The following is a 21,989-nucleotide window of genomic DNA, read 5'->3' as shown; positions in this document are numbered from 1 at the left end:
ACATGTTTGTGTTTTTAAATCAGCCTTTATATCTAATGTACCCTATCCTCAGTCTGTTCCAACAAACATTCGACTGCTATTCATAAAAAGGATGTAAGAATACTTGCGTTATAGTGGTTTTTTTATCCACATCCACAGACTCAAAAATATGTTTTTAAAGGGGAATGTCTTGTTCTAACAAATAAAAACCTCTGCATGAAGACAGATGAAAAGCTTGATAACTCCTGTTGATTTTCATGGCCGCAGGATGACAGCAAAACAGAACCAAGGACATTTTCAGCTTTGCAGGCAGACACAAATACTCAATAGGCAGCCTTACAGTGGAAGAAACTCACTGTAAAATTCGGCCAACTGAAGGGGGGAAGAAAAAAGAATCAAGGCCAGCTGTTCAATCAATTAAAGTGAAAAAAAAAACTTAGTAAAAAAGGTAGAGTTTGGCACAGAACACTGAATAATTGATCTCGAACCCTTAAGACAATTATGATATGTATTCACTTGATGATCATCTTCTCTGGTAACTTTTGTGGTGTGAGGTTTTAAAAGATTCAGCCCTGAAGTCTCTGATCTGGTTTCTCAAAGACTACAGGACTTGTTTGATAGAGTTCTTTGTGTCATACAGTGTGTGGGAGTCACCGACTGATTCTCAGCAAACAACCTCAATAGCCAATTAGAAGCAAGCCTGCTGCTACTTACTAGACTAGCTGCAAGTTATTTGATTGATTCAGAACATCTCTAGCCAAGATAAATGCAAAATACTGATTCATTTATTAATTATGCATGCCTGCTGAGCTCATCCACACGTACACACTTACAAACAATAGCAGGTGTCCTGCTCAGGAGTGGCGATCTGCAATATTCAACATCCTCAAGTTAATTTTTCAAACTACATGAGCTGTTTTTCCTGCTATGGATTAATCCACATCTCATTTTTTCTCAGTTATATTGTTTCATCTTTGTGCATATCAGCGTACACACAAAAAGCAGCTAGTCAAAAGTACAGCAGGATAAAGCGAGATTTTGTGAGATCTCAGGTTCTGGTGCTGGCAAGGCCTCAATAATATGCAATGTGTGGTATGTTGCCAAAACATGCTGTGTGTGGGTTTGAGAGAATAAAAGAGACGTCTTACACAGATCGAAATAAGAAAATCTTGTCTGCCGCTCAGCTCTGTGACTCAAAGAGAGATGCGCATACCCTTGCAAATACGCTTCCTGTGCAGAAAACCACAGTGTGGCAAAGGGCAGACACCAAATCAGAGTCAGTTACCTCAGAGTTGAAAAGCAGCCTCCCAAAGAGCTGCCGGGCCTCGTCCAAGCCTCCTTCCAAATACACGGCCCCTGAAATGAAAAACAGGAAATAAGAAACTTACTTTATTTAGAGGTGTGTGCAAACAATGTAGCTGTGCTGCAATTTGTGAACCTTACTTTGTACAACATGTGAAATGTTATTTAACATTAGTGTGAAAAAGCACGTCCTTCCACCAGTGCGGTGTAAAAAACTTCTACCAAATCTGAGGCAACATCAGAGTTCTTTGCTAATGGAAAACTTAAAATTAATTGAACTCCGCAATGAGTTATAATTGCTTTTTTAAAAGTAGGAGTGCATTTTTATTGCTTTTTCATGGTGAAATGACCTCAGGGTTCCAGTGCACATCCACCTCCCCCTTGTCAGAGAGCAGGATGAGAAGGACGAGGAGGAGGGAGGCAGAGATGGTTGCATCACCACTCCGAGATGTAACCAGCTAAGGTCAAAGAAACCTTGAATTTCTGTCATGCTGGGCCTGCCTCACATGCTTAGGCATGAACACGGACAGCATTTATAAAATGGTCTTAGCCAAGGTGACTAATTTGTTTGTGGATCCAAATTGAGAATTCTTTGCTTTTGTGAAACAGGACATGAAAAGCAAGAAATCTACCAAACTGTCAAACACGAGGACATGGCTTACACTAAACCCTGATCTTTTCTTAGCACTCAAAGCGCTTTACACAACTTGTGCATTCACCCATTCACACAAACACATTTTCTAAGTGCTTTCCAACTAACATTCACACACACACACACACACTCATACTCTGAGGGATGCATAGGAGAGCCAAGTATCTCCTAGTAGTATCTTGCCCTAGGACATTTGGCATGCAGACCAGGAATTGAACCACCAACCTTTCGATCAGTGCTCTACCGCCTGAGCTACAGCCAACCCCAACTACTGGTGGGTAGGGAAAATGTACATTCCCCAACTGGTTGGCGAGTGATTGCTGGAAGTTTGTAGGTAAAACTGTTTTAAAGAGATATTTGGTCTTGCACCAGAAACCTCCAGATTTCAACTGGTGCAGTTGCTTGCAGTTTCCATGGAAGACGCTGATTTGTCTGCAACATTCGGCAACTGCTGATCAAGCTGGAGTGAAAATGAAAAATGTGGCACAAACCAGCGACGGAGATTGTCTGCCTTCAAAAGAAAACATACCTTTTGAAACACGCTGGTCGCACCAGTAAGGGACCACCTTTATTCTGAAAGTGAAATGTCACTATTTCGAGATTGTATTGCACTACCGTTCAGCAACCAGTTGGAAAGGTGCAAACTTTGCAAACTACAGGCGACTATTTTAGCAACAGCCAGCAACCTCTGCAACCACCCACCAACCGATTAGAAGATGCACATTTTTCCCAACAACTGGTGATTGTCAGGCAGTTACTGAGTCCACTTTTTCCCATGAACTTACAGCAACCAGAGGTCTCACCCCCTACTGGCCATTGTGAAGAATGCAGCTTTAAAAGAGACAGGTCACCCCAAAATAAAAAGAACTTTTTTTCCTTCTGGTCTATGTTTAGACTGTTTCGTGAGTTGCCACTTTTTAGACATTTTGGCTTTCAAATGACTTGCCTTCTCTTCAATATAGTGGAGCAGCATAGCACTTGTCTTTTGTTATTCGAAGAGCTTTGAAAAACCTAGCAAGAATGTCTCACTTCAGAAATAAGTGACTTCGTCAACACTCACAAACCTTGTTTGAGCAATTTCAAGTAATCACAGTGCAAAAAGTATGCATCGGTTTGTGACTGAAGGCCCACAGTTGTGACACAAAAGAAAAATGAATGATCCAAATTAATGGCTAAAAGTTTACACTGCTTGGCAGCTGTCATCTACTAATAGTAAGTTTGGCAGATTGATCCCCAGCAAAGTGTCCTTGGGCAAGACAATGAATCCCGAATTCCTTTCCATCCGTTCATACATGATCCATCCATCGTTCACGTAGAAATGCAGAAGTGCTTTGAGTGCTCAGTAAGAGCAGGAAAGGGTTATCTATTTGCCTCTTACTTCAGCAAACTTCAGAAAGCAACATAAAATTGCTCAATGAAGTTTTTGTGGGTTTTTTTTTCTTTTCTTAGAGTGACTGAGTCATTATTCCTGAAAGTGGACATTCCTGCTGAGTTTTTCAAATGCATTTTTGGTCTTTTAAGCACCCCAAGGTGGGTGTCATTTAGTTCCATTATATGTAATATAAGGCAGACAGACGATATCTTCAAAACTGGGCAGCTCACACCAAAACAATTCTGATGAATAAACAGCACTTCATGCCACAAGAGAAATATGTTCATTTGATTTTGGAGTGAGCACTCTTTTTAAAGCAGTGCTGTGTACTTCTTGGGCTGTGAATAGACCCGACAAACACATACAGACATATGTACTTCATCTTCGAACCCCCCCACGGACAACGTGGACAAAAGTATAATATCTTTTTTGTCACTCGCCCACAATCTTGGACATGAGTGTTGGTGCAGATGTCCGCTGAATCAAACCTGAATTGCGAGGGGGGGATAAAAAAAATAATAAAATTCTGCACAACATGTGCATACGCCAACACACAAAAGGAACAGGACAAAGGAAGAAATTTGGTTGAAGATTGGTCCCAAAATGAGGAGATCTGCTGCCACAGCAAGCAAAGAACAAGACAAGTATTCCAAATTTCTCCCTCTATGGGAATGATACGCCACTTCTTCGGCTCATTCTGCTGCAGCAGTCAGCTTCTTTTCACAAGTCAACTCCCCTTTGTTGTTTTGCTCCTCTACTGTTTCTACTAAAATCAGTGGAACTATCATGGTGCCTTTAAGCTGCATACAACTTCAAACCATCACACTTAGGGTGGCTCATTCAATTTAGAAAGCAATAACCACCTGGCAAATTGGGTATACAATCGTGCAGCGGTTTTTATTATGTGCATAAATGAGCCAGTGGAAATGGGGCGCGGTGCGGTCGCAAGACTAAATGCGCAAACTGCTTTCATGGACGACATCAAAAACATATGAGGGATTCATCATCTGGGGAGGGGAAACTGCTTTCAGATGGCTAACAGGCCATTTACACACATACACACACAAACAGTGAAGATGCTGCCTACATAACCAAACCATAAAGAAATACAAACAAACCACCTAGCACACAAACAATCACAAATGGACTCCCACTCTATGTGCTTTTCATGCTCTTTACTTCTAAACAGAATGGGAAATTACTACCAGCCATTGCCCAAATGTTCGTAAAATTTGATTAAGCCTGCCAACTTTGTCTCACCCAGCAGCCACTTTGGCAAGTAAAACACTCAATCATTTAGACACCCTTTACTAATACAAAAATCTAGTTGAGTGCTAAACTAATGAAAGGAGCTTGTGAATTCTGGAAGACAGCAGCCACAGTGGCTATTAGACAAAAACTCGTTTCTCGCCATGCTTTGGACCCTCCTAGATGTGAAACAGAATATGCCTATAAATCAGTATCTGTAAATCTATAGCCTCTTTAAAGTCAGCACAGCAAGACATTAAAGCCCTTGCAGATGTGTATCACTGGGAAAGCCCTCTGTAATCTTGGCACGACGAAGGCGAGCGTCTCACTGAGGCCGACCGCGACAGGCTCTAGAGACAGGAGTGGTTCGCCTACAGGATGTTTTCCACTAAGCAGCAGCGCTGAGATTTGTGGTTTTACCATAATGCGGACCTCAGTTCTAGATGCTGCTACAAAGCAGATGTTACCTCTGGAAACCAGCTGTGAGAGTGCAAGAACTCCCTCTCAAGTCCAACTTCTCAATGTCTTTCAACTACTACTCATAACGCATTCATGTGTGCGAGCACCGATGCTACGGGGAGAGTGGGTGTGGCCGGGAGGCAGCTTTCTTCATGTTCTGATGACACTGCAGATTTGGAAAGTTCCCCAAATGGAGGCTTTAAAGTTGTTGAAATTCAAAGTTTTTTGCTTCTTATAAGATTTTCAAAACTTTTTCCAAGTGGAAGGAGAATGTAGGGGTAAGCGGTTAGAAACCAGGAGAGCCTCAAGGGATTTAAAAAGGTATTAAAAATCTCAAAGCAACACCTTTGGTGTCAATCAAAGGGCCCAGTGGATGAAGAAACCAAGATATGCAGTTAAGTCTAGCGAGAACACACTTGACAAGGAGGCTGTCCGTACAAAAAGTGTGCCCCAAAGCAATCCAATCAAACACGCAACTTGCCGCAATCATTAAACGGAGATGTGTGCTTCTCAGGCCACCCCGTCAGCCTGCAAACTTGAAGCTGACGCCCTGAAGACACACGGCCCACAAAAACACCCGAACAGCTCGACTGGTAATTAAATGCTAGCATCTCTCTACAGCTCATCTTGCAGTAACATCATGCCCTGGCCAAATCACTCTGCAGTCTCCGGGCTCCAGTGCATTCAACATTCAGTTGTCAGTTCTGCCTGGGAATCCAGTGCGAAATGCAGGAGGTCTACAACTATTAAACATCTCACAATAGCCATGAAAATCATAGCAAGCGTGCCCAAAGGACATTATGATTCACTTAGCTTCACAATAATAATAACACAGACGTAAGACCGAAGTTCAGCAGCATTAAATAGAATATGAAAGTGTTATTTTCCTCCAAATCCCTTGTTAAATGTATCGAGTTTAAGCCTTCAAGTTCAGATAACCAACCTGAGAAATGACTCACTATTTAAGACCTCAAAGTTCAGTTCACTAAAACGTTTTTTTCCCCAACCTGGATCACCTGTTTGCTATGTTGATAAATGACTACATAACTTATTTATTGCTCTTTATAGCCTTTCTATAGTCTTGATTTGTTAGCCTGGTTTAATTAATGTTGGCAGTGCCCAAACATGGAACTCCCTTTATTGCATTTTATGATGCAATCTGCACAACACAAACCACAGAAGTTAAAAAATAAATAAATATATACATAAATTGAAAAATTCGGAACAAAAAAAATCTGAACATACTGAAATATTATTTTTATACCGGTAGTAAAATTTCAGAATTTATATTTTAAGAAATGTGCTTTCAAAATAAAAGTGAGCAAAAGATGTAATAAAACGATGTAATAAAAGCTGAATAGTATATAAAAAAGACAAATACATTCAAATCTATTCTTCTATGAGACTCCAACTGCAAGCTCTACCAGTAGGACAAGGCGTTTACAAGCCAGCCAACATGCATTACCTCTCCAGTCCTGGATATGCCCCAGAGTGTTTTCCTGGTTGAACATGCCTGAAACACCCCACCTTCGAGGGGTCCAGGAAGCATCCAAGTCATGCGCCATTTAAACTCACTCTTTTCCAGAGGAGTGGTACCTCTACTCAAAGGCCCTCATGAATGACCAACCTCTTTATCCCATCTGAGGAAAAGCTACAGACACCTTTGGGAGGAAGCTCATTTCCGCTGCTTGAATCTGTGATCTCATTCTTTCGGTTACTAGCCACAGCTTATGGCCATAGGTGAGGCTAGGAAAGTAGATCGACCAGTAAATCAACAGTTTCACCTTCACGCTCAGCTCCCTTTTTAACACTACAGACCGCTACGGCGTCTCCAGCACCAATCCCCCTGGCATTCTCCCACTCCAGTCTTTCCCCACTCATGAACCTTGATACGGGATACTTGAACTCCTCCACTTGGACCAGTAACTCCTCCCCAGCCCAGAGAAGGCAATCAAATCTTTTCTGGGTGAGAACCATGACCTCACCCAGTGTGAATTCTCATCCCAGTAGCTTTGCACTCAGCTGTAAATTGCCTCAGTGCGAGCTGGAGGTCGCCTCTCAATGCAGCAATAACGACTACATCATCAGTAAAAAGCACAGGCATGATCCCCAAGACCACCAAACAGGAAACCTTTCACCCCTTGGCTCTGCCAAGAAATACTGTCCATAAAAGTCAAGTCAAGTCAACTCAAAGCACATTTTAAACAACATCAGCTGGCCAAAGTCCTGTATAGGATATACAAAATATAAACTAAGTGTTGTCACTAAATCAATATTAAATATACACTAAAAACCGCCAAATAAACAAAGTAAATAAAAACAGAATTGGCGGCAAAGGCCAAAATCCTATTCCCATCAGGAACAAGCCCCCATAGCACTGAGAGACTACTAAAGACTGAAAGGCCAAACTCCTACGCACCCCAAAGTATATCTGAGAGAATAAAAAACACTCCAGTCTTCAACAACCAGGATGACGATGCCTCCTGAATTTGAGGCATTCCCCTCACCAGCATCCTGGCATAGAGTATAATCCCTCTGAAATTGAAGCACACCTTCCAGTCTTGCGTCTGAAAATGGGGGGATCAACACCCATTTTGCCAGTCCAGAGGCACCATCCTCAAACTCCATGCAGAGAAATGGCAAACAAGACGGTCCCACGACATGCAGGGCCACGATGAACTTAGTGAACCTCGAGCAGACTTGGCCTAAGGGCTTTTTTATAACCATCTCTGTCCTGATACCCGATATACCGACTATGATACTCTAAATTTAAAAAAGTCATATTTTATAATGATTGTCCTTTTTTTTTATTAAAAAGGACCAAAAATGTTTTTTTTCTTGCCCTTTACTTCATGTACCAAGTTTGAATCCAGTGCTGTGCAGAGGATATCAGTCATGGCCAGAGAAGGCCAGCGTCTAATGAATCTCCACATTGTCACAAGTCTAATTCAGACAGCCGTGCTGACTGTACAGCGTTATGTTTAGGAATGGGATTGCAATGTCTGTGGGCTTTCAGTGACCAATAAAAACCCAGAGTCAGGGGCATATGAAACACCAGTGGCTGACAGACACATTAATAACCTAGAATGAATTATTCAAAAACGCTCAGGCTCTAATCCATCAAATAATATATTAAGCTCCCTCTCAGCTCAATGGGGGATGAAGCAGCAGACGGACAGGGAAAGCAACACATTAAAGGCAAAAAAATAAACAAAAGCAAAACATAAAAATAGAATTTTTCAGCGCGGCGGTGACAAAGGCAGTCGAAGTGCATTATAACATCGGTTTCAAAAATGAGGCTCGAGCGAGGGGTGAGATGGAGAGACAAAAGAGGGCGCGCATGAAACCAACTCCACCGCTGCTACCATCGCGGCAATTAACAAAAGGAGCAGTTCTCACTCAATGAATACACCGGGCGCATTGTGTATGAATCTGATATTCAGCAAGTGAGAGATAATCCTTTCTCTGCGTTCTTTTAATAGGAAGAGCTTAGAGAGGGGGCCTCACAAAGGTTCACCATCTGTATCCCCCATGGCTGCTGGCAGCGTATAATCCACAGATCAACTGTACAAGGAAATTAGGGCCATAAAACAGAGTGGGGCCTCTTTTCTTCTTCTCGCAATTCTTTTCAAACAGTTTGGTAGGAAGGAAGCGGCGAGGCTTATCAGCGAAGAGGACCTGAGAGGGAAACGGGAGGGCAACAGGCGTGCAGAGTTTCTATGAATAAGCAGTGGGAGAAAGTGGTTTCTAAAGACGAAGAGGTAAAGTGGGCAAGAGCAAAAGTACTGAAGGAGAGGGTGAGAGCGAGTGGTTGGGGGTGGTGGTGGGGGGGGCGGTGTACAGAATGGGAGGTGCGCAGGCCAAAAGAGCCCAAATGAGAATGGCCCACTCCGGCAGAAGTTAATGACGAGGGATCAGAAAAGCAAGATTTCCATTCAACACTTTGAATTATTCAGGGTTGCAGGGCAGCTATTTGCATTGCAGATGCCTTTGCTTTCCATTCCTCCACTGCTCTCCCTCCATTCGTCCTCTCTCCAGCTCTCTCCCTTCCCTTTCTCTCTCTGTCTCGAGCAAGAGAATGGCCCTGCCTCAGGGTTAGGAGATAGACACATTCTCAGCTCCGCGGAGAGAAAGCTTTGCCCATGCAAAGCAGGAGATTATCTGCCATTTCCAACACAGCCCAGGTTCAATGGTCACTGTGGCAGAGAAACAAATAAAACAAAGGTCAGAAAACATGCATAGTAAGCTGTTAAAGCTATCTGCCAGGGCCCTGGAAATATTATGAGCATGTCATATTCCATCAGAGCTTTCAAAAGGAGCGTGCGTGGAAAGAGGCCCATTTGAATTCGACGCATGAGCGCGCCGACGGGGAAAGAAAAAAAAAAATGTTAAAAAGGGAGGGAAAAAAGAAAAATCAAAAAAAAACATTATGGCAACTTCAGACAACGAGGCAGCGACACATCTGCAAGTGCACGTCTGTTGATGTGGCGCCTGCTGCTTTTGAGAAAGTGGTGGTTTGACGTCTCTGTCAGAGGGAGCGGCGTGCGCAAGGATGAAATGACAGTGCTCGCGTGCCCCTCGTACCATCCTACGGCACGTGCGAGCGATCCGAGTTTGTCTTGTAAGGAGAAAGAAGTGCTCTGTTCAGTGAGGGAGAGAGAGTGCTGTGGGGCTGCAGAGTGAGGATGGAAGAGGAGGAGGAAGAGGAGGAGAGGGGGAGATGACAGAGTGACAGCATGACTCATCATCTTCGTGGCACATCTTTCACCTAATAACACCCAAACTCTAGATCGTAGAGGGAGGGGGGCAGAGAAAGATGGAGAAACGCAAAAGGATATAAAGACTAAGTCAGAGACGGGGGAGGGTGGAGACAGATCGACGGCTCGACAACAAGGTCTTAAAGGAGGCGTTTGAGTAAGAAAGAAAAAAAAAAAACCTGAAATGAAGATGACAAAAGCCTCGGTGAAAGACGAGGAGCAACATCAGACGGCATTCTCGATGCAAGCGACTTTGAAAGCCTCGTTTTTTGTGGGTTTTTTGCGTACGTGTGCATGTTGCGCCCCTCAGCGAGTGTGTCTGCGGTGAGCGGGAAGACGAGAGAGGGGTGGGCGATATTTTTGAGTTAGCAACCCAAAAACCCATCACCACAGGGTGCTCTCTGACAGCAAGTTTTCTCACCGGTTCCTTTACAGCACGAACCCTGTTTATTCATCACTTTTCTAAAGATGAAACTGGAGGACAGAAGGTGGGGGGAGAGGCTGAGAGAGACGAGAGGCATCCGGTGTCGCGGCCCTGCTGCCTTGCTTGGATGTGCGCGGCGATGAGACGGCGACAGCCACGGGACAGAATAGATTATGACTTTGTCTCTGCCGATAATGAAGCTGTTACAAGCGCGGAGCCGCGGGCCCAGCGAAGAGGCCGCGGCGCTAGTCAGCACTTTCCCCCCGTCGCTCTCCTGTTTTCCGTGAGAGGGAGGGAAGCGAAGAAGATCTCTTTAAAGTCACCCACTTTCTGTATCTATCATCAGGGGAGCGCAGAGATGGCTGAACTGGTTCAATCAAGATGGTGATAAGATGGGGAAAGCTGCCGACTCTGCAGCTCTCCAGGAGTGAGGCTTAGCTTAGCGCTGCCCATGGGGTAGGATGAAGAGAGAGAGAGGGAGACGGGTCCCCACCAAGAGATTTTTTATTATATGTGTGTGGTTTCCAGCACAGGGTCCTAATCACTGCACAAACCCTATAAACGGAGCAGCTGGAGAGACGAATGGCGAGCTTGTGAATGTGTTTGGTGCGGGCGAAGGAGAGCAGCTCTCTGGGGATAGCATGTCCAGCCAGAGGTCAAACCGCATCTCCAGAGATCAATAAAAGCTGCGTAATGTTTCCAGAGCCTAATGGGAGATCCACTGCAGCTATTTATACCGTTTAACACGCACAAAAAACAAAAGAGGAAATACATTATTATGAAAAGGTTCAGTTTCATTCAAAGCATTTGAATTAAACACATTTATGCATTAAAGCGTTTTCAGTATGCGCTGATGCAAAGTCCACTAAAACTCGACTATTAAATCCCCCTACTAATGCGTGTGTTGTGTTTACACAGGCGGAGAGAAAGTATTTGTTTTCAGTATATGGAAATCTACCCTTTTAGGAATAGATTTACATATTTAGTTGACTCGAAATGCATTCCTCTGTTTTGTTCTCCTGCCCGACCATCATCCCCGCTTCTCTCTTGATCTCAGGGGAATCTCACCCATCAGAGCCTCAAAGCAGTTGGCCATGGCGTGCCGCAAGTCCGACTCCCTGCACAGATCCGGTCCGTGAGCGTAGAGCATGAAGCGATCCAGCTCCAGTTTCTGCAAATGAACAAATGCATTCACGTTAGCTCGCTGTCAACAGCACCTCACTAATAACCACGTAAAAAATGATGACCTGTTTCGTTTCTTTTGTTTTTTTTTTGCATTCCGCACTTTCACAGGCTTTTATGTAAGAGTCCAAAAACTCAGGGGAAATGAAAAAGATTGCATGCCCTTGCTGGAAAAGGTTCTACTTCATGGCACTGACAGATGTGCTCATGTGCTGTCCAGCTGTGGCATGAAGCACTAAGCCGGCACAGGAGGAGAATGTTCACACGTGTGCATACAGGCAGACGCACGCTCACACGCACGCTAGATAATCCCAAGATAAAACGTGAAATCGCACTGTGGTGACCTTCATTCACTCTGAAAAGTAGTTCTTTCACTAGGCGCTACTTTCTTTACAAAAGCATACATCAGTACAGCAAAATTGTACCACAGAGAAATGGCCTTTGAGCAGCAGCTTCCATTCATATAAAGAACTGATGCTCAGAATCATCGTACTGACTTTAAACAAGTCACTGGGATTTACAAAACTCTCCCTGGAACATATGTCCATGTCCTAATTTTTAATAGGATATTAGTGCACGCAAGGTAAATACAGTCAAGTCACTAATGAGGAAAAGCCAAAAGCTGCAGTTTCTCCAACAGCCTTTGGAGGCTCCAAAAGTGAGCTGAAGTTGTGCTTTTTACCCCAATAAGCAACAAGAAAACAGCAACAAGTAGTTTCATGTAACAAGTTTGAGGTCAGATTTCTTAGTTATGAGACCAAACTTGTATGCACTTATAAGAGCAGTTAAAAAATAAATAAATAAAAGATAACAGAACATAAATTAAATAGTTGCTCATCTGGCTCCTGATCCATCCAGTTCACAGGTCACTGTAATGCCTGAATTATGCTTCAGTGAGACATCGATGTTGTACGGTGTAACCAAACACTCCTTTAAAACCCTACGGTGGAACCTGACGTGCACCTGCCGAGAAATGTAAATACACGTTGAGTTAATGTACCCCGCAACAATTCGAATGGCGTGGAAGGGTGAGGGGTAATGTTAAGAGGCGTTTCCGAGTCAGGGCGTAGATTCACTGCAGAAGTCTAAATAAGCTCAAAGTGCAAAAACAAAGTGATACGTTTTCTGGTCTCTGGTTGGCTGTACTGCTTAAACTAATGACAATGTACTCGCATGTACCGAGTCTGCTGGACGGTTACAGTGTGAATGGAGTTTTTACTACCAAACTTCAGCTATCACAGTAGCGTTTCCTGGGAGTCATGGATGGACAGACTGAGGCCTCACATTGGCATAAGTGGTTCTTTGGCTTAATCATCTTAGAACATCAAGATCATCTTAAAGCTACACTTATCAAAAGACATGAGCATGGCTACACTTAAGCCAATGTGGAACTGCCAAAAACCTTACTTTGGAGCCATTTGCGGCTCCACAAACTCCACAGACCCCCGACATGTTCAAGATATGAGCTTCTCAAGCCAATTAATGTCCAGTTTTTACCCACAATAACCAAGAAGTATCAGTAAAATGTCAAGTTTTTTAGTGTTGTATAATTAACAAATAATCAAAACAATTTAAAAATGTATATTTTCATCAAATGTGGAAGTGCAAAACAATACAGTTCCTCTAATGTCCTCTTGAGGCTTCAAAAGCGATCAATCCCCATAGACGCCATGTTAAAAGGTCTAACTTTATATATGCTTTTTACAAAGCATGCTTACATTCTAGTATACCTGGTAGTTTTGGTCTCAAATGGCTTTTTTAAACAAGTGCATGCAGGATGAATTTTCTTTTATAACTCATCCATTTGGATGAGTTATAAAAGTTTAAAATTACAGCGGTGGTCACTTTCCTTGACATGCAGATGCTACCACAGGTAAGGCTTAACCTTAGTTAATTTAAGTCACTGGTCTGAGCCACTGGATCACTGTTTGGTGTTAATGGCTTTTAAAGCGGTTATCAAACAGAGAGCGATGGTTGAAGTGCTGTTAATTATCTTCCAGGAATTCTGTGCTCCAATTTTAGTTGGCGATTTATCGGTATTTCACCTGGTACTAATTAGCAGATATCTCCGTGTATGTGACAAACCCAGGACAGTCTGTTTGCAGCTTGATAACCAAGTTTGCTAGCATTGACCTGATGATATCCACACTTCTGTTGTGTTTTCTTAACCCTCTGGGCTTGTTCAAAATCACTACCCCTTTCAACTTGTTCGTGGCCAAAAGTGGCCACCAAAAGATTAGGTCTATGTAATTTTTATTATTTTTATGTTTTTTTGTCATTTTTTCTGCATAAAACTTTTAACTAACTTCAATTCTTTTCATAAATATAAAATAGTTATTACTTTTTAAATTTTTAACCCTTTAAACACCAGTTTGTCCACTGCACTAGCTGGAAGACAACATCAAATCTCGCAATTTTATATAATTGCATTGCTACTGAAATTTCTTGTATTATTAATAGTAGAGTCTGGGGCATGTAATTGATTCACATCAAGTTTGATTATAATGCATTGTTATATTTGTGCAGGGAGAGCAAAAACATAAAAACTCCCTCTCAGCTTGTTCGTGGCCAAAAATGGCCACCCCCTGTTTACGTTTACAAAATGCTATAAAATTCATATATATTAAGAAAAATTCCCACTTGTTTGTTCAATGACTTGCTGTTCAGTGCTGTTCAATTGGGGGGGGGGGGGGGGGGAACGAATGGCCAAAAAGAAAATCACAAATGGTGTGTTAGTGGCCAGAAAGGCCATTTAATGACCAAATAACCACTGAAATGACCAATAAAATGATCAAAATGTATATTCCAGTGTGTGCTTCTGTGAGCATCCTCATTAGCAGCAAGATGTGCTAACCACAGTAGAGTGGTTTATGTAGGCACACTTTCTACACCTGGTGCGAGGGGCTGCTGTTCCAATCCTGGAGGTGCTCCTTTTGCACCTGTATCTCATTTTGTTGGTGGGGTGTGGGTTCAGAGTACTGTATCTTGAGATCAATGGCAGAAGTGGCTGAGAATTAAGGAGAAGGGTGTCTTGCAGTTGTTGAGGTCATCAGCATGTGTCCCAGCTCTCCCAGGATCACTCTTCATTTGTAGGGTGTAGATGACTCCCCCACTTCAGTGAAGTTGTTTCTGGCGGGACAAAGGCATCGTTTCCTAAGACGTCCAGGAGACTGGAGAAAAGAGCCATCAGCCATCAGTTAGTTTTCCTTCTACAACTCGAGATGCCAACATCCTCTAAGTTATCCAAGCAATATTTGTGCCTATTGTAGTCTAGGATTGCTTCTTGCTTTCACGCATCCTTTATTCCCCATCACTGACTGCTGGTTCCTTGTGTGTTGCTGTCAAAAGAAGCACATTCCTCCGTTGCTTTGGCATGTGGAATATCGCCGTGGTAGTTTTGGTGAAGCCAAAGACAGACAACAAAATCTTCCTCCTTTGCATCTGGAGGAGCTGGGGAGGAAGCTCTGGGTCGTTTCCCCTGTGCCAGTTTTCATCTGACGGGTTCCTCTGCCAAGGTGCCTGAAGGAAAGACGTTGTCCTCGAAGCTCCTCCGTCAGTTGGAGTCTGAACCCCATGCCTTTTTTATTTCCTGAGAACTTCCAGTGTTGTCATCCAACATGCTATGTATTGCTTTATTCTGGTTTAGGCTCACATCTCCACTTCATCTATAATCGTCCAATCCTCACACCTTCGCCTCCCGTGCAGGTTCGTAAGGGTGCACAGCAGCTAAAAGATCTCCTTTGTTATAACAAAGTCAAAAGTAGATCTCAGGCTGCTAATGCAGGGAACTGCATACAGGCTGAGCCCTGGTTTGATACCAGTGGGTACTGGATTGTAGAGCAGTCTCTCTTCAGTGGTGGGACCCACATGGTTTTCCTTTCATGAGGGATCCACTCAGTCACCGGCTCCTCGGTCTCAGAAAATGCTCCTATGTTCTTTTCCATCAGCTGCTCGGCCTCCACCTCCATGCCCCCCAACCCCAATCCTCCCCCAAAGAAGAGGATTCAGGCACTGGCTAGTACTCATCATCAGTGGTGATGCAGTCAGCCTCTTTGGAGATTGTCCCCTCATCTTCTGGAGAGGAAGTTTCTTCATCTTGGGCAGATGTCTTTTCTTCAAGGGCGGAGGACTGCTTGGCTCTCTGACCAGATCATACAGACAGTGCTTGAAGCAGTGATGACCTTCTTGCCATATAGCCAGAATAAATGATCTGGAAGCTGTTGGGCTTACTTACAGCAGTAGCTCTGTCTGCACCTGCATAAACTCCAGGACACGTTTACAAACAGTGTTTGTTGTTGTTTGCGCTGCAGCTGCAGGTTTGAACTCTGCAAAATGTCCTGTGATTGGTTTTTTTTTTTTGTTTTTGTTTCTAGAGTTTATATTTTTGGTATGGTATCTTTTTATGAAAAATACAAGAGTAAAAGTGCTTTTAACATGTGCTTCAAAGCGAAGTTTGACTGGGAACCTCAAAGCTCAACAGCCTGCATCCACAGAAATTCACTGCAGCCTATGTAATGTTTGATGCGTCATTATTTATTCCAGTCTATCTTGCAAATACATGTTTGTGCTGCAATGTCATGCACAAACATAAACTATTAGATCCTTAAGATCAAACCTATGTCAAAATTCTTTCATTATTTTGGTCCATTGGAGTGTGGTAGGCCATCAAAGGCCGGAATATTACATAAAATCGCTTGCTTGCCCAAAAATGGGTAAATGATGTAATTTGGTAAAAAAAAACATTAAAAACTATAATTTTCATGTGTTGACTTTAGAATGAAAGCAATTTTACCTAAATCGCATGATATAGTACTGTCAGTAACAAGGAATCAACAATGGTGGTTATAATGGGTTTCAATTGGCCAAAAATGGCCACGATAGAGTCAAGAGGAACAATTTGGTATATAGTGAATATTATCGATATTATTAAGGAGCTGATGTTGAAAATGAAAAAATCTGACAAAAATACACACCTTTGTGAAGTTTCATGCCATTTGCATTAACAGAACAAAAATGAAGTAGCCACAAATGGCCAGGATAGAGCCCAGAGGGTTAATTAAATGTTCACATCTGTTTTCTTTTGGTTGGTAGTAAAAAATAAGCAAAAACTCAGAACTTCACTAACAGGTGACTGCATGCAGTAATTTCTAACTAAATGCAGTTACTGTTAAAATCGCAGTTAAGGGTTTGGTTGATTAAAGCGATCCATGCCAACATCACTGATGCAGGCCCGTAAAGTTGTAAACTTTCAAATGTGTACTAATAAACATCAAACAGAGTTTTTCGGTGTAACAACAAAGCACATCGCAGATAATAATCTGCATAGGTTGCAATTCAGTGCTGTGATGTGTGAGACTGTGGGTCAGGCAAACTTTCTGCAAACTATTTCTATGAACCAAGTCGAAAGTAGCCCAACTTGACTCTTCTGGCAGCGCACTACAGACAACAAAAAACAGTCAGGGTGCTATTTAATTACGGCTGATAACTGTTGGTGGTATCCCACCCCCGGTGATTGCACACACAAATTAAATCACAATTCATAAATACTCCAACTCAGAGGGAACCCGCTCTGACTTTTAAGCCTTCCAAGTGAAGTGGCGGATTGTGCGTTGCTCGCTCAAGATATTTTTTGAAAGATAATTGCGAGTGTTCTTGAGCAGACGGCTTTAGAGGAGCCTGGTAAACAACTTGGCAACGTTGAACACTGTATCACACTCACTTTACCGCGAGCGGCAAATTGAAACAAGCCAAACTGCTACACAGCACTAATGCAGATTCGGGCGGCTGCATCTTTGTATTCAGCAGGGAGCAACATGAAAGATTGAAGTTTTTAATTGCTTTCTCCACATCACGGGACGATTATTGTTGTGTTCTTTACAAACGTGCCAGTGAGTACAGCTTGGCTCTACGACGCTGCCAGCAAGAGAGAGAAGGAGGGAAGCAAGGGGGCCTAGCGATAACAGGAACTGGAGAGTGTTTCAGGGAGACCTCTAGGGGCCCATAGGGACCCCAGCCGCACTCGTCTAGTCCTCCAAAACAACAACCTTTTAACTCCAATTACAAACCTGAGGGGGCAAAAATGGGGTAGTAATGGCATCGAGACAAAATTACTCTTTTCCCCAGTGCCTGCTTAGAAAGGAGCAAAGTCATAACAGCAAGACAGAAAACAATAAGACTGTCTCCAACATGTTCTCCTGCCAGATCTGACACCTTACACCACTTTGACCTGCAGAGGAAGGTAATGAGTTGGAGGAGGTGGGGGAGGTTTACCTTGGCTAGCATGGCCAAATGCTGGTTCTGTACGATGGCCGTTCTGTAGGTGGCCAGGCCACCCTCCTCTAAACTGGGAAAAAGGTAGTACAGGTGAACACTGTGGAAAGAGAAATCAAACACAAAATAGTTCAAGTTAGCCTTTTTATGATTTTTCAAATCAGAATTTCTCATCCGAACATGTTAAAGGATAGAAAAATATGACCAAGTATAATCGAATAAAAGTTATTGCTCAGCCCAACAGACACGAGAATCTGCGATGAAGAAAAATAAGCCAATAACTGTCCAAAATAAGGATGACAACCATACAATCTACACGCCAAAAGCAGCCCACCAAAGACGGCTTTGCAAATGTGAAAACTGGGCATCGTTTTGGACTCTAGCTTGAGTTGCGAGTTGCTAAAAATACCAGAAAACCGTGTTAACGTGGTGTCTTTTAAGGATTCACTGTTACATGGGCCAAGTACGGGTGTTCGCTGGCTCTATTATTCAGTCCAGTCTCATAGCAAAATGTGAAATAGTCACAAAAGAGCAATCTATTTTTTCCCCACTGACAACAATTGCCAATTTTTTCTGTGTCAGCGAGAGCACAAGTTTGTAATATTTGTGATATGCTTAGGTAGGAATTATTTTTTATTTCTTTTATTTACAACGATAAAGAGAAGAAAAAGCTTTAAAAGACTAAACTGTGATCTTTTCCTGAACCTAACTCAGAGGTTTCTAACGCCTAAACCTCACCAAGTCATTGTTAATGCCCGAGCTCAACCGAGCGCCATATGTTGAATGAATATTTAAAAATGATACAAATGATGTGTGAAAAGCTGCGTATGACTCAAACTGGTGTGAGCAGTGAAATGACTCCACCATCAACCCCTCCTGTCTCAAAGTGGAAAATTTTCATTTATGAACATGGACGAGAATCGGTACATATAAGGGTGGACACGGAAATAACTGCCTGTTGGCGAATGACATGACATTTACAGCTGGTAGTGGCTAGTGTTTGTTAGTTATTTCATTAGGTCTACATTAGAAAGAAGGTTTGGTGAGGAAAAGCAGAATAAACGATGACATAATGACAAAATACAACAACCTATATTTTCAACTGGCCAAACTGGTATAGTCTGGTATGTCTAATTCCCTTTAAATGTCACGTTTTTGGATTTTCTTCCCTTTCTTTCTTGCCGATTCTTTTCTGAGCCAAACGTCTGAATCATCACGACTTTTGCATATTTGTTACTGACAAAGAAATATGCATGGCTTGACACACCACCCCGAAGTGAAGCGGTTAAGTGAAGGAGCTGTGCCAACACATTTCTTTGACTGATGACAGCAGGCTGACTGAATTGCCTTTTTTTCCCCCCATAAAATATCTCAGGAAGTTCATCCATTATTTTGTAAATGAAGGATTTGATAAATGTGACATTTTCTGGATGTACTTTTTCAGACTAAAGTAGTGGATTTTTTTTTAGCTTGTTATATAGGACTTGAGATCAAATTGGGCTGTTCTTGGCCCATGAACTAAAGAGAGTTTGACAGCCCTGGTCTGTCCAAAAAGTTTAATGCCATTTCACGCTGCCTCATCCTGCATTTTCAAAACTCTTCAAGACCGACTAATTAATTTTCCCGACATATCCAGCCTTTCCAGGTCTGCGCTGGAACCCAGAAAATGGCGGCGGACGCTTGAGTGGTTCCACAGCTGGGTTCCGCGCTAGCAGGTTCCATTTTCATTACGGTCCGGCGTCTCCCTAACTGCGGCGTGTCATTTGATTTCATTTGAATTAAAACAGGCAATTTAATTCAGTCATTTCTAATCAATGCAAAGAGAGGAAAGCAGGTGGCGTTCTGTTTTTCCAAATTCACGAGAGGTCCATTTGTCAGGGTATTGTGATCTTAGTGTGGAAACAAAACACTTGGAATTAATAAAACCCACTTAGTGTAATGGAAAATAATGAGACCAGAGACTCTTGGTTTGCTAGCCAAAGTGTCAGTCACACAACCCGACTGAGTGGACTCCACAGCAATTTTCAGGTAGGAAAACACGCTGTATTTATATCTCTGCTTATTAATAGCCTCCACCAACTGTGGCACTTTCCAGACACCAACTGTGAAGCTCATCTGCAGTCTGTTCCTCGTGTGCTTTTCTTTACATGTGCTGCTGTACTTTCTGGCCCAAAAATAAAGAAACCAAATCAATGCGCCCAGCCGTGCCTCGGTGTTTCTTAACACAACTACAAACATGACTTCACAAGCATTTATCTTTAATAATTTTTACTCATTTAAACACCTGGACTTAAAAAAGTCCTTCTGATGAAATATTTACTTACAAATATTGCACGTGGCCTTATTTTCTTTACATCAGCTGCTGACCCTTGTAAAAAAATAATCTCGCTGCTCCCCTCTACTCAACACTAACTCCCACCCAACGTTTGGAGCTATTCAAATGTGCAAAATATTCTGTTGGCTGAACAGCAGAGACGCAGATAGCCTCCAAGGGCAGTGCATGCTGGAGGTGCACGAGGCAGTTGGCCGGATCTGCTGTAGCCATTTAACTGGACAAGAGGCTGATAAATAATTCAGAGGGCCAGAGCGTAGGCCAAGCATGTCTCGTCAGACGCTAACAATCAAAGAAGAAGGCAGAAGAAGAGGAGGGGGGTGAGAAGGAGAGAAAGTGGCACAACATGCCCGGAGATACCAAGAGAAACAGAGGCTAACCACCTTCTTTGTAACACAGTTCCTGGTGCATAAGGAGCTGAAGCGGTATCATTTGTAACCCAGTGTCAGCTCCTATTAAGGTTTAATCCTGTTCCTGGATGTTATGGAAGTGTTAGCATTGAGGCTTACAAATGAAATTCTGGTAGGAAAAGTTATGCTGGTGGGCAAATGGAAATCTGATAAAAATCTATTCTCCCTTTTCTATGTGCATGTATGCGTGTGAAGGGTACACCTCGCGGAAAGAGAAAAGCCCTTTTCTTATATGTTACAGCATTTATGCTCGGAGACGGGGGAGGAGGATGTGGTGGAACAGTGGGAAAGTACAGTTAGTGGCACACTAACGGACTTCACCGCGATGGATTTTAAGTCAAATGATTGAAATGTGATTGAAGTGAAGACTTTCGGCCTGTCATTCAAGGGTTTTTACAAAAGTACCTCATTAACTGTTTATTAATTAGTGTATTTTCTGCACTATAAGGCAAACTACGCAGCCGCACCACCTGATGGATTGTCGGAGCATTAGGGCTGCCGTAGTCAGGAGCCTCACTGAGTAATCAGGGTCCCAAATTTCATCCTTTTCATGTCCCAAAGTCAAACGAACACTGCAGCATCACTGAAGAGTTAAAAACTGTCTAAATTCTTTCATCCTTAATAAAATGATCAGCGTTGCTCCTTTACCAGGAGTAAAAATTAAGTTTAACATCCAGGCATCCTTTAAAACAGAATTTATTAAACTTAACAGAGTTAGAAGTTAGCAGGAAGTTAGCTCGCCAGTTTCGCTAGTTACCTAAACATGATAGTGCATGTTCTGACTGAGAGACTTCTGAAAAAAATAAAACGTACAGCTCTGCTATCACTTCCAACATAAATGAAGATGGGAAACTAAACAGCAGTGACGTTTGTAGGGTTACTGAAGTTGGACTAGCTGGTATATAATGTTGTGCTACGTGATCGCTAGTGACACAGCTTTGTTAGCGTAACATAAACAGTGAAGCTGGAGGATGAACGCTAACTTTTTTACACTCAAAAGTTAGCATGAGGGTTCCTGATGGTTATGGACAAATGCAATCACATGGCAGGATGCTGTAAACGGACCAAACTTCAGTCAGGAGAACAACTGAGATAATCCATCCACAATACGAGGTTAGTCATGGGAATAGAGCAGCTGCGAGAGAATTCAACAATAATGAATAAATGGTACGGAAGTGGAGGAAGAAAGAAGAATGACTTGAGTAAAGTTTGACTTATCTGACTGTTTTGCGCCTTATAATTCGCTGCGCCTTATGGTCCGAAAAATACAGTATAGCCTCTTTTTATACATAGTTCCCAATTTTCAGAGATTCAATAGTAATTAGGCAAGTTGACATAATTTATACTATCATTAATATAAGGATACGTACACTCTGGGTCATCATTTATCCCACTAGCACTAGTTCCACTCGCACCACATGCCCATGCCATAAAACTGTGATCGGCCTCGGATTATCCTCCTCACACCGGTACAAGTTAATTTTAGTCTCCTCTGTCCAAACAGCTTTTTTCAGAACAGTTTCTTGAGTGTAGCCAGTGGTTCATGCCATGCTGTAAACCCTTTCTATTTCTATGCATGGAGGCATCTCTTGATTGTAGACC

General features: G+C 42.6%; 1 protein-coding gene across 5 annotated transcripts in view; it reads right to left on the bottom strand.

Moving 5' to 3' along the window:
* Positions 1-21,989, bottom strand: part of drosha (drosha ribonuclease III) — a 136,121-nt gene that overhangs the window by 54,722 nt on the left and 59,410 nt on the right. For all 5 annotated transcript variants that reach the window (XM_042223091.1, XM_042223092.1, XM_042223090.1 and 2 more), the window contains 3 exons: positions 17,646-17,745; positions 11,262-11,364; positions 1,265-1,335 (listed from right to left, as the gene is read on the bottom strand). In XM_042223091.1, coding sequence (XP_042079025.1) covers positions 1,265-1,335; positions 11,262-11,364; positions 17,646-17,745 — 274 coding nt within the window. The remainder of the gene's footprint in view (positions 1-1,264; positions 1,336-11,261; positions 11,365-17,645; positions 17,746-21,989) is intronic.

This window comes from Haplochromis burtoni, unplaced genomic scaffold, assembly GCF_018398535.1.
Source record: "Haplochromis burtoni strain Fernald_Lab_line unplaced genomic scaffold, NCSU_Asbu1 Contig_101, whole genome shotgun sequence".
Lineage (NCBI taxonomy): Eukaryota > Metazoa > Chordata > Actinopteri > Cichliformes > Cichlidae > Haplochromis > Haplochromis burtoni.
This window is presented reverse-complemented; position numbering and strand designations above follow the sequence as displayed.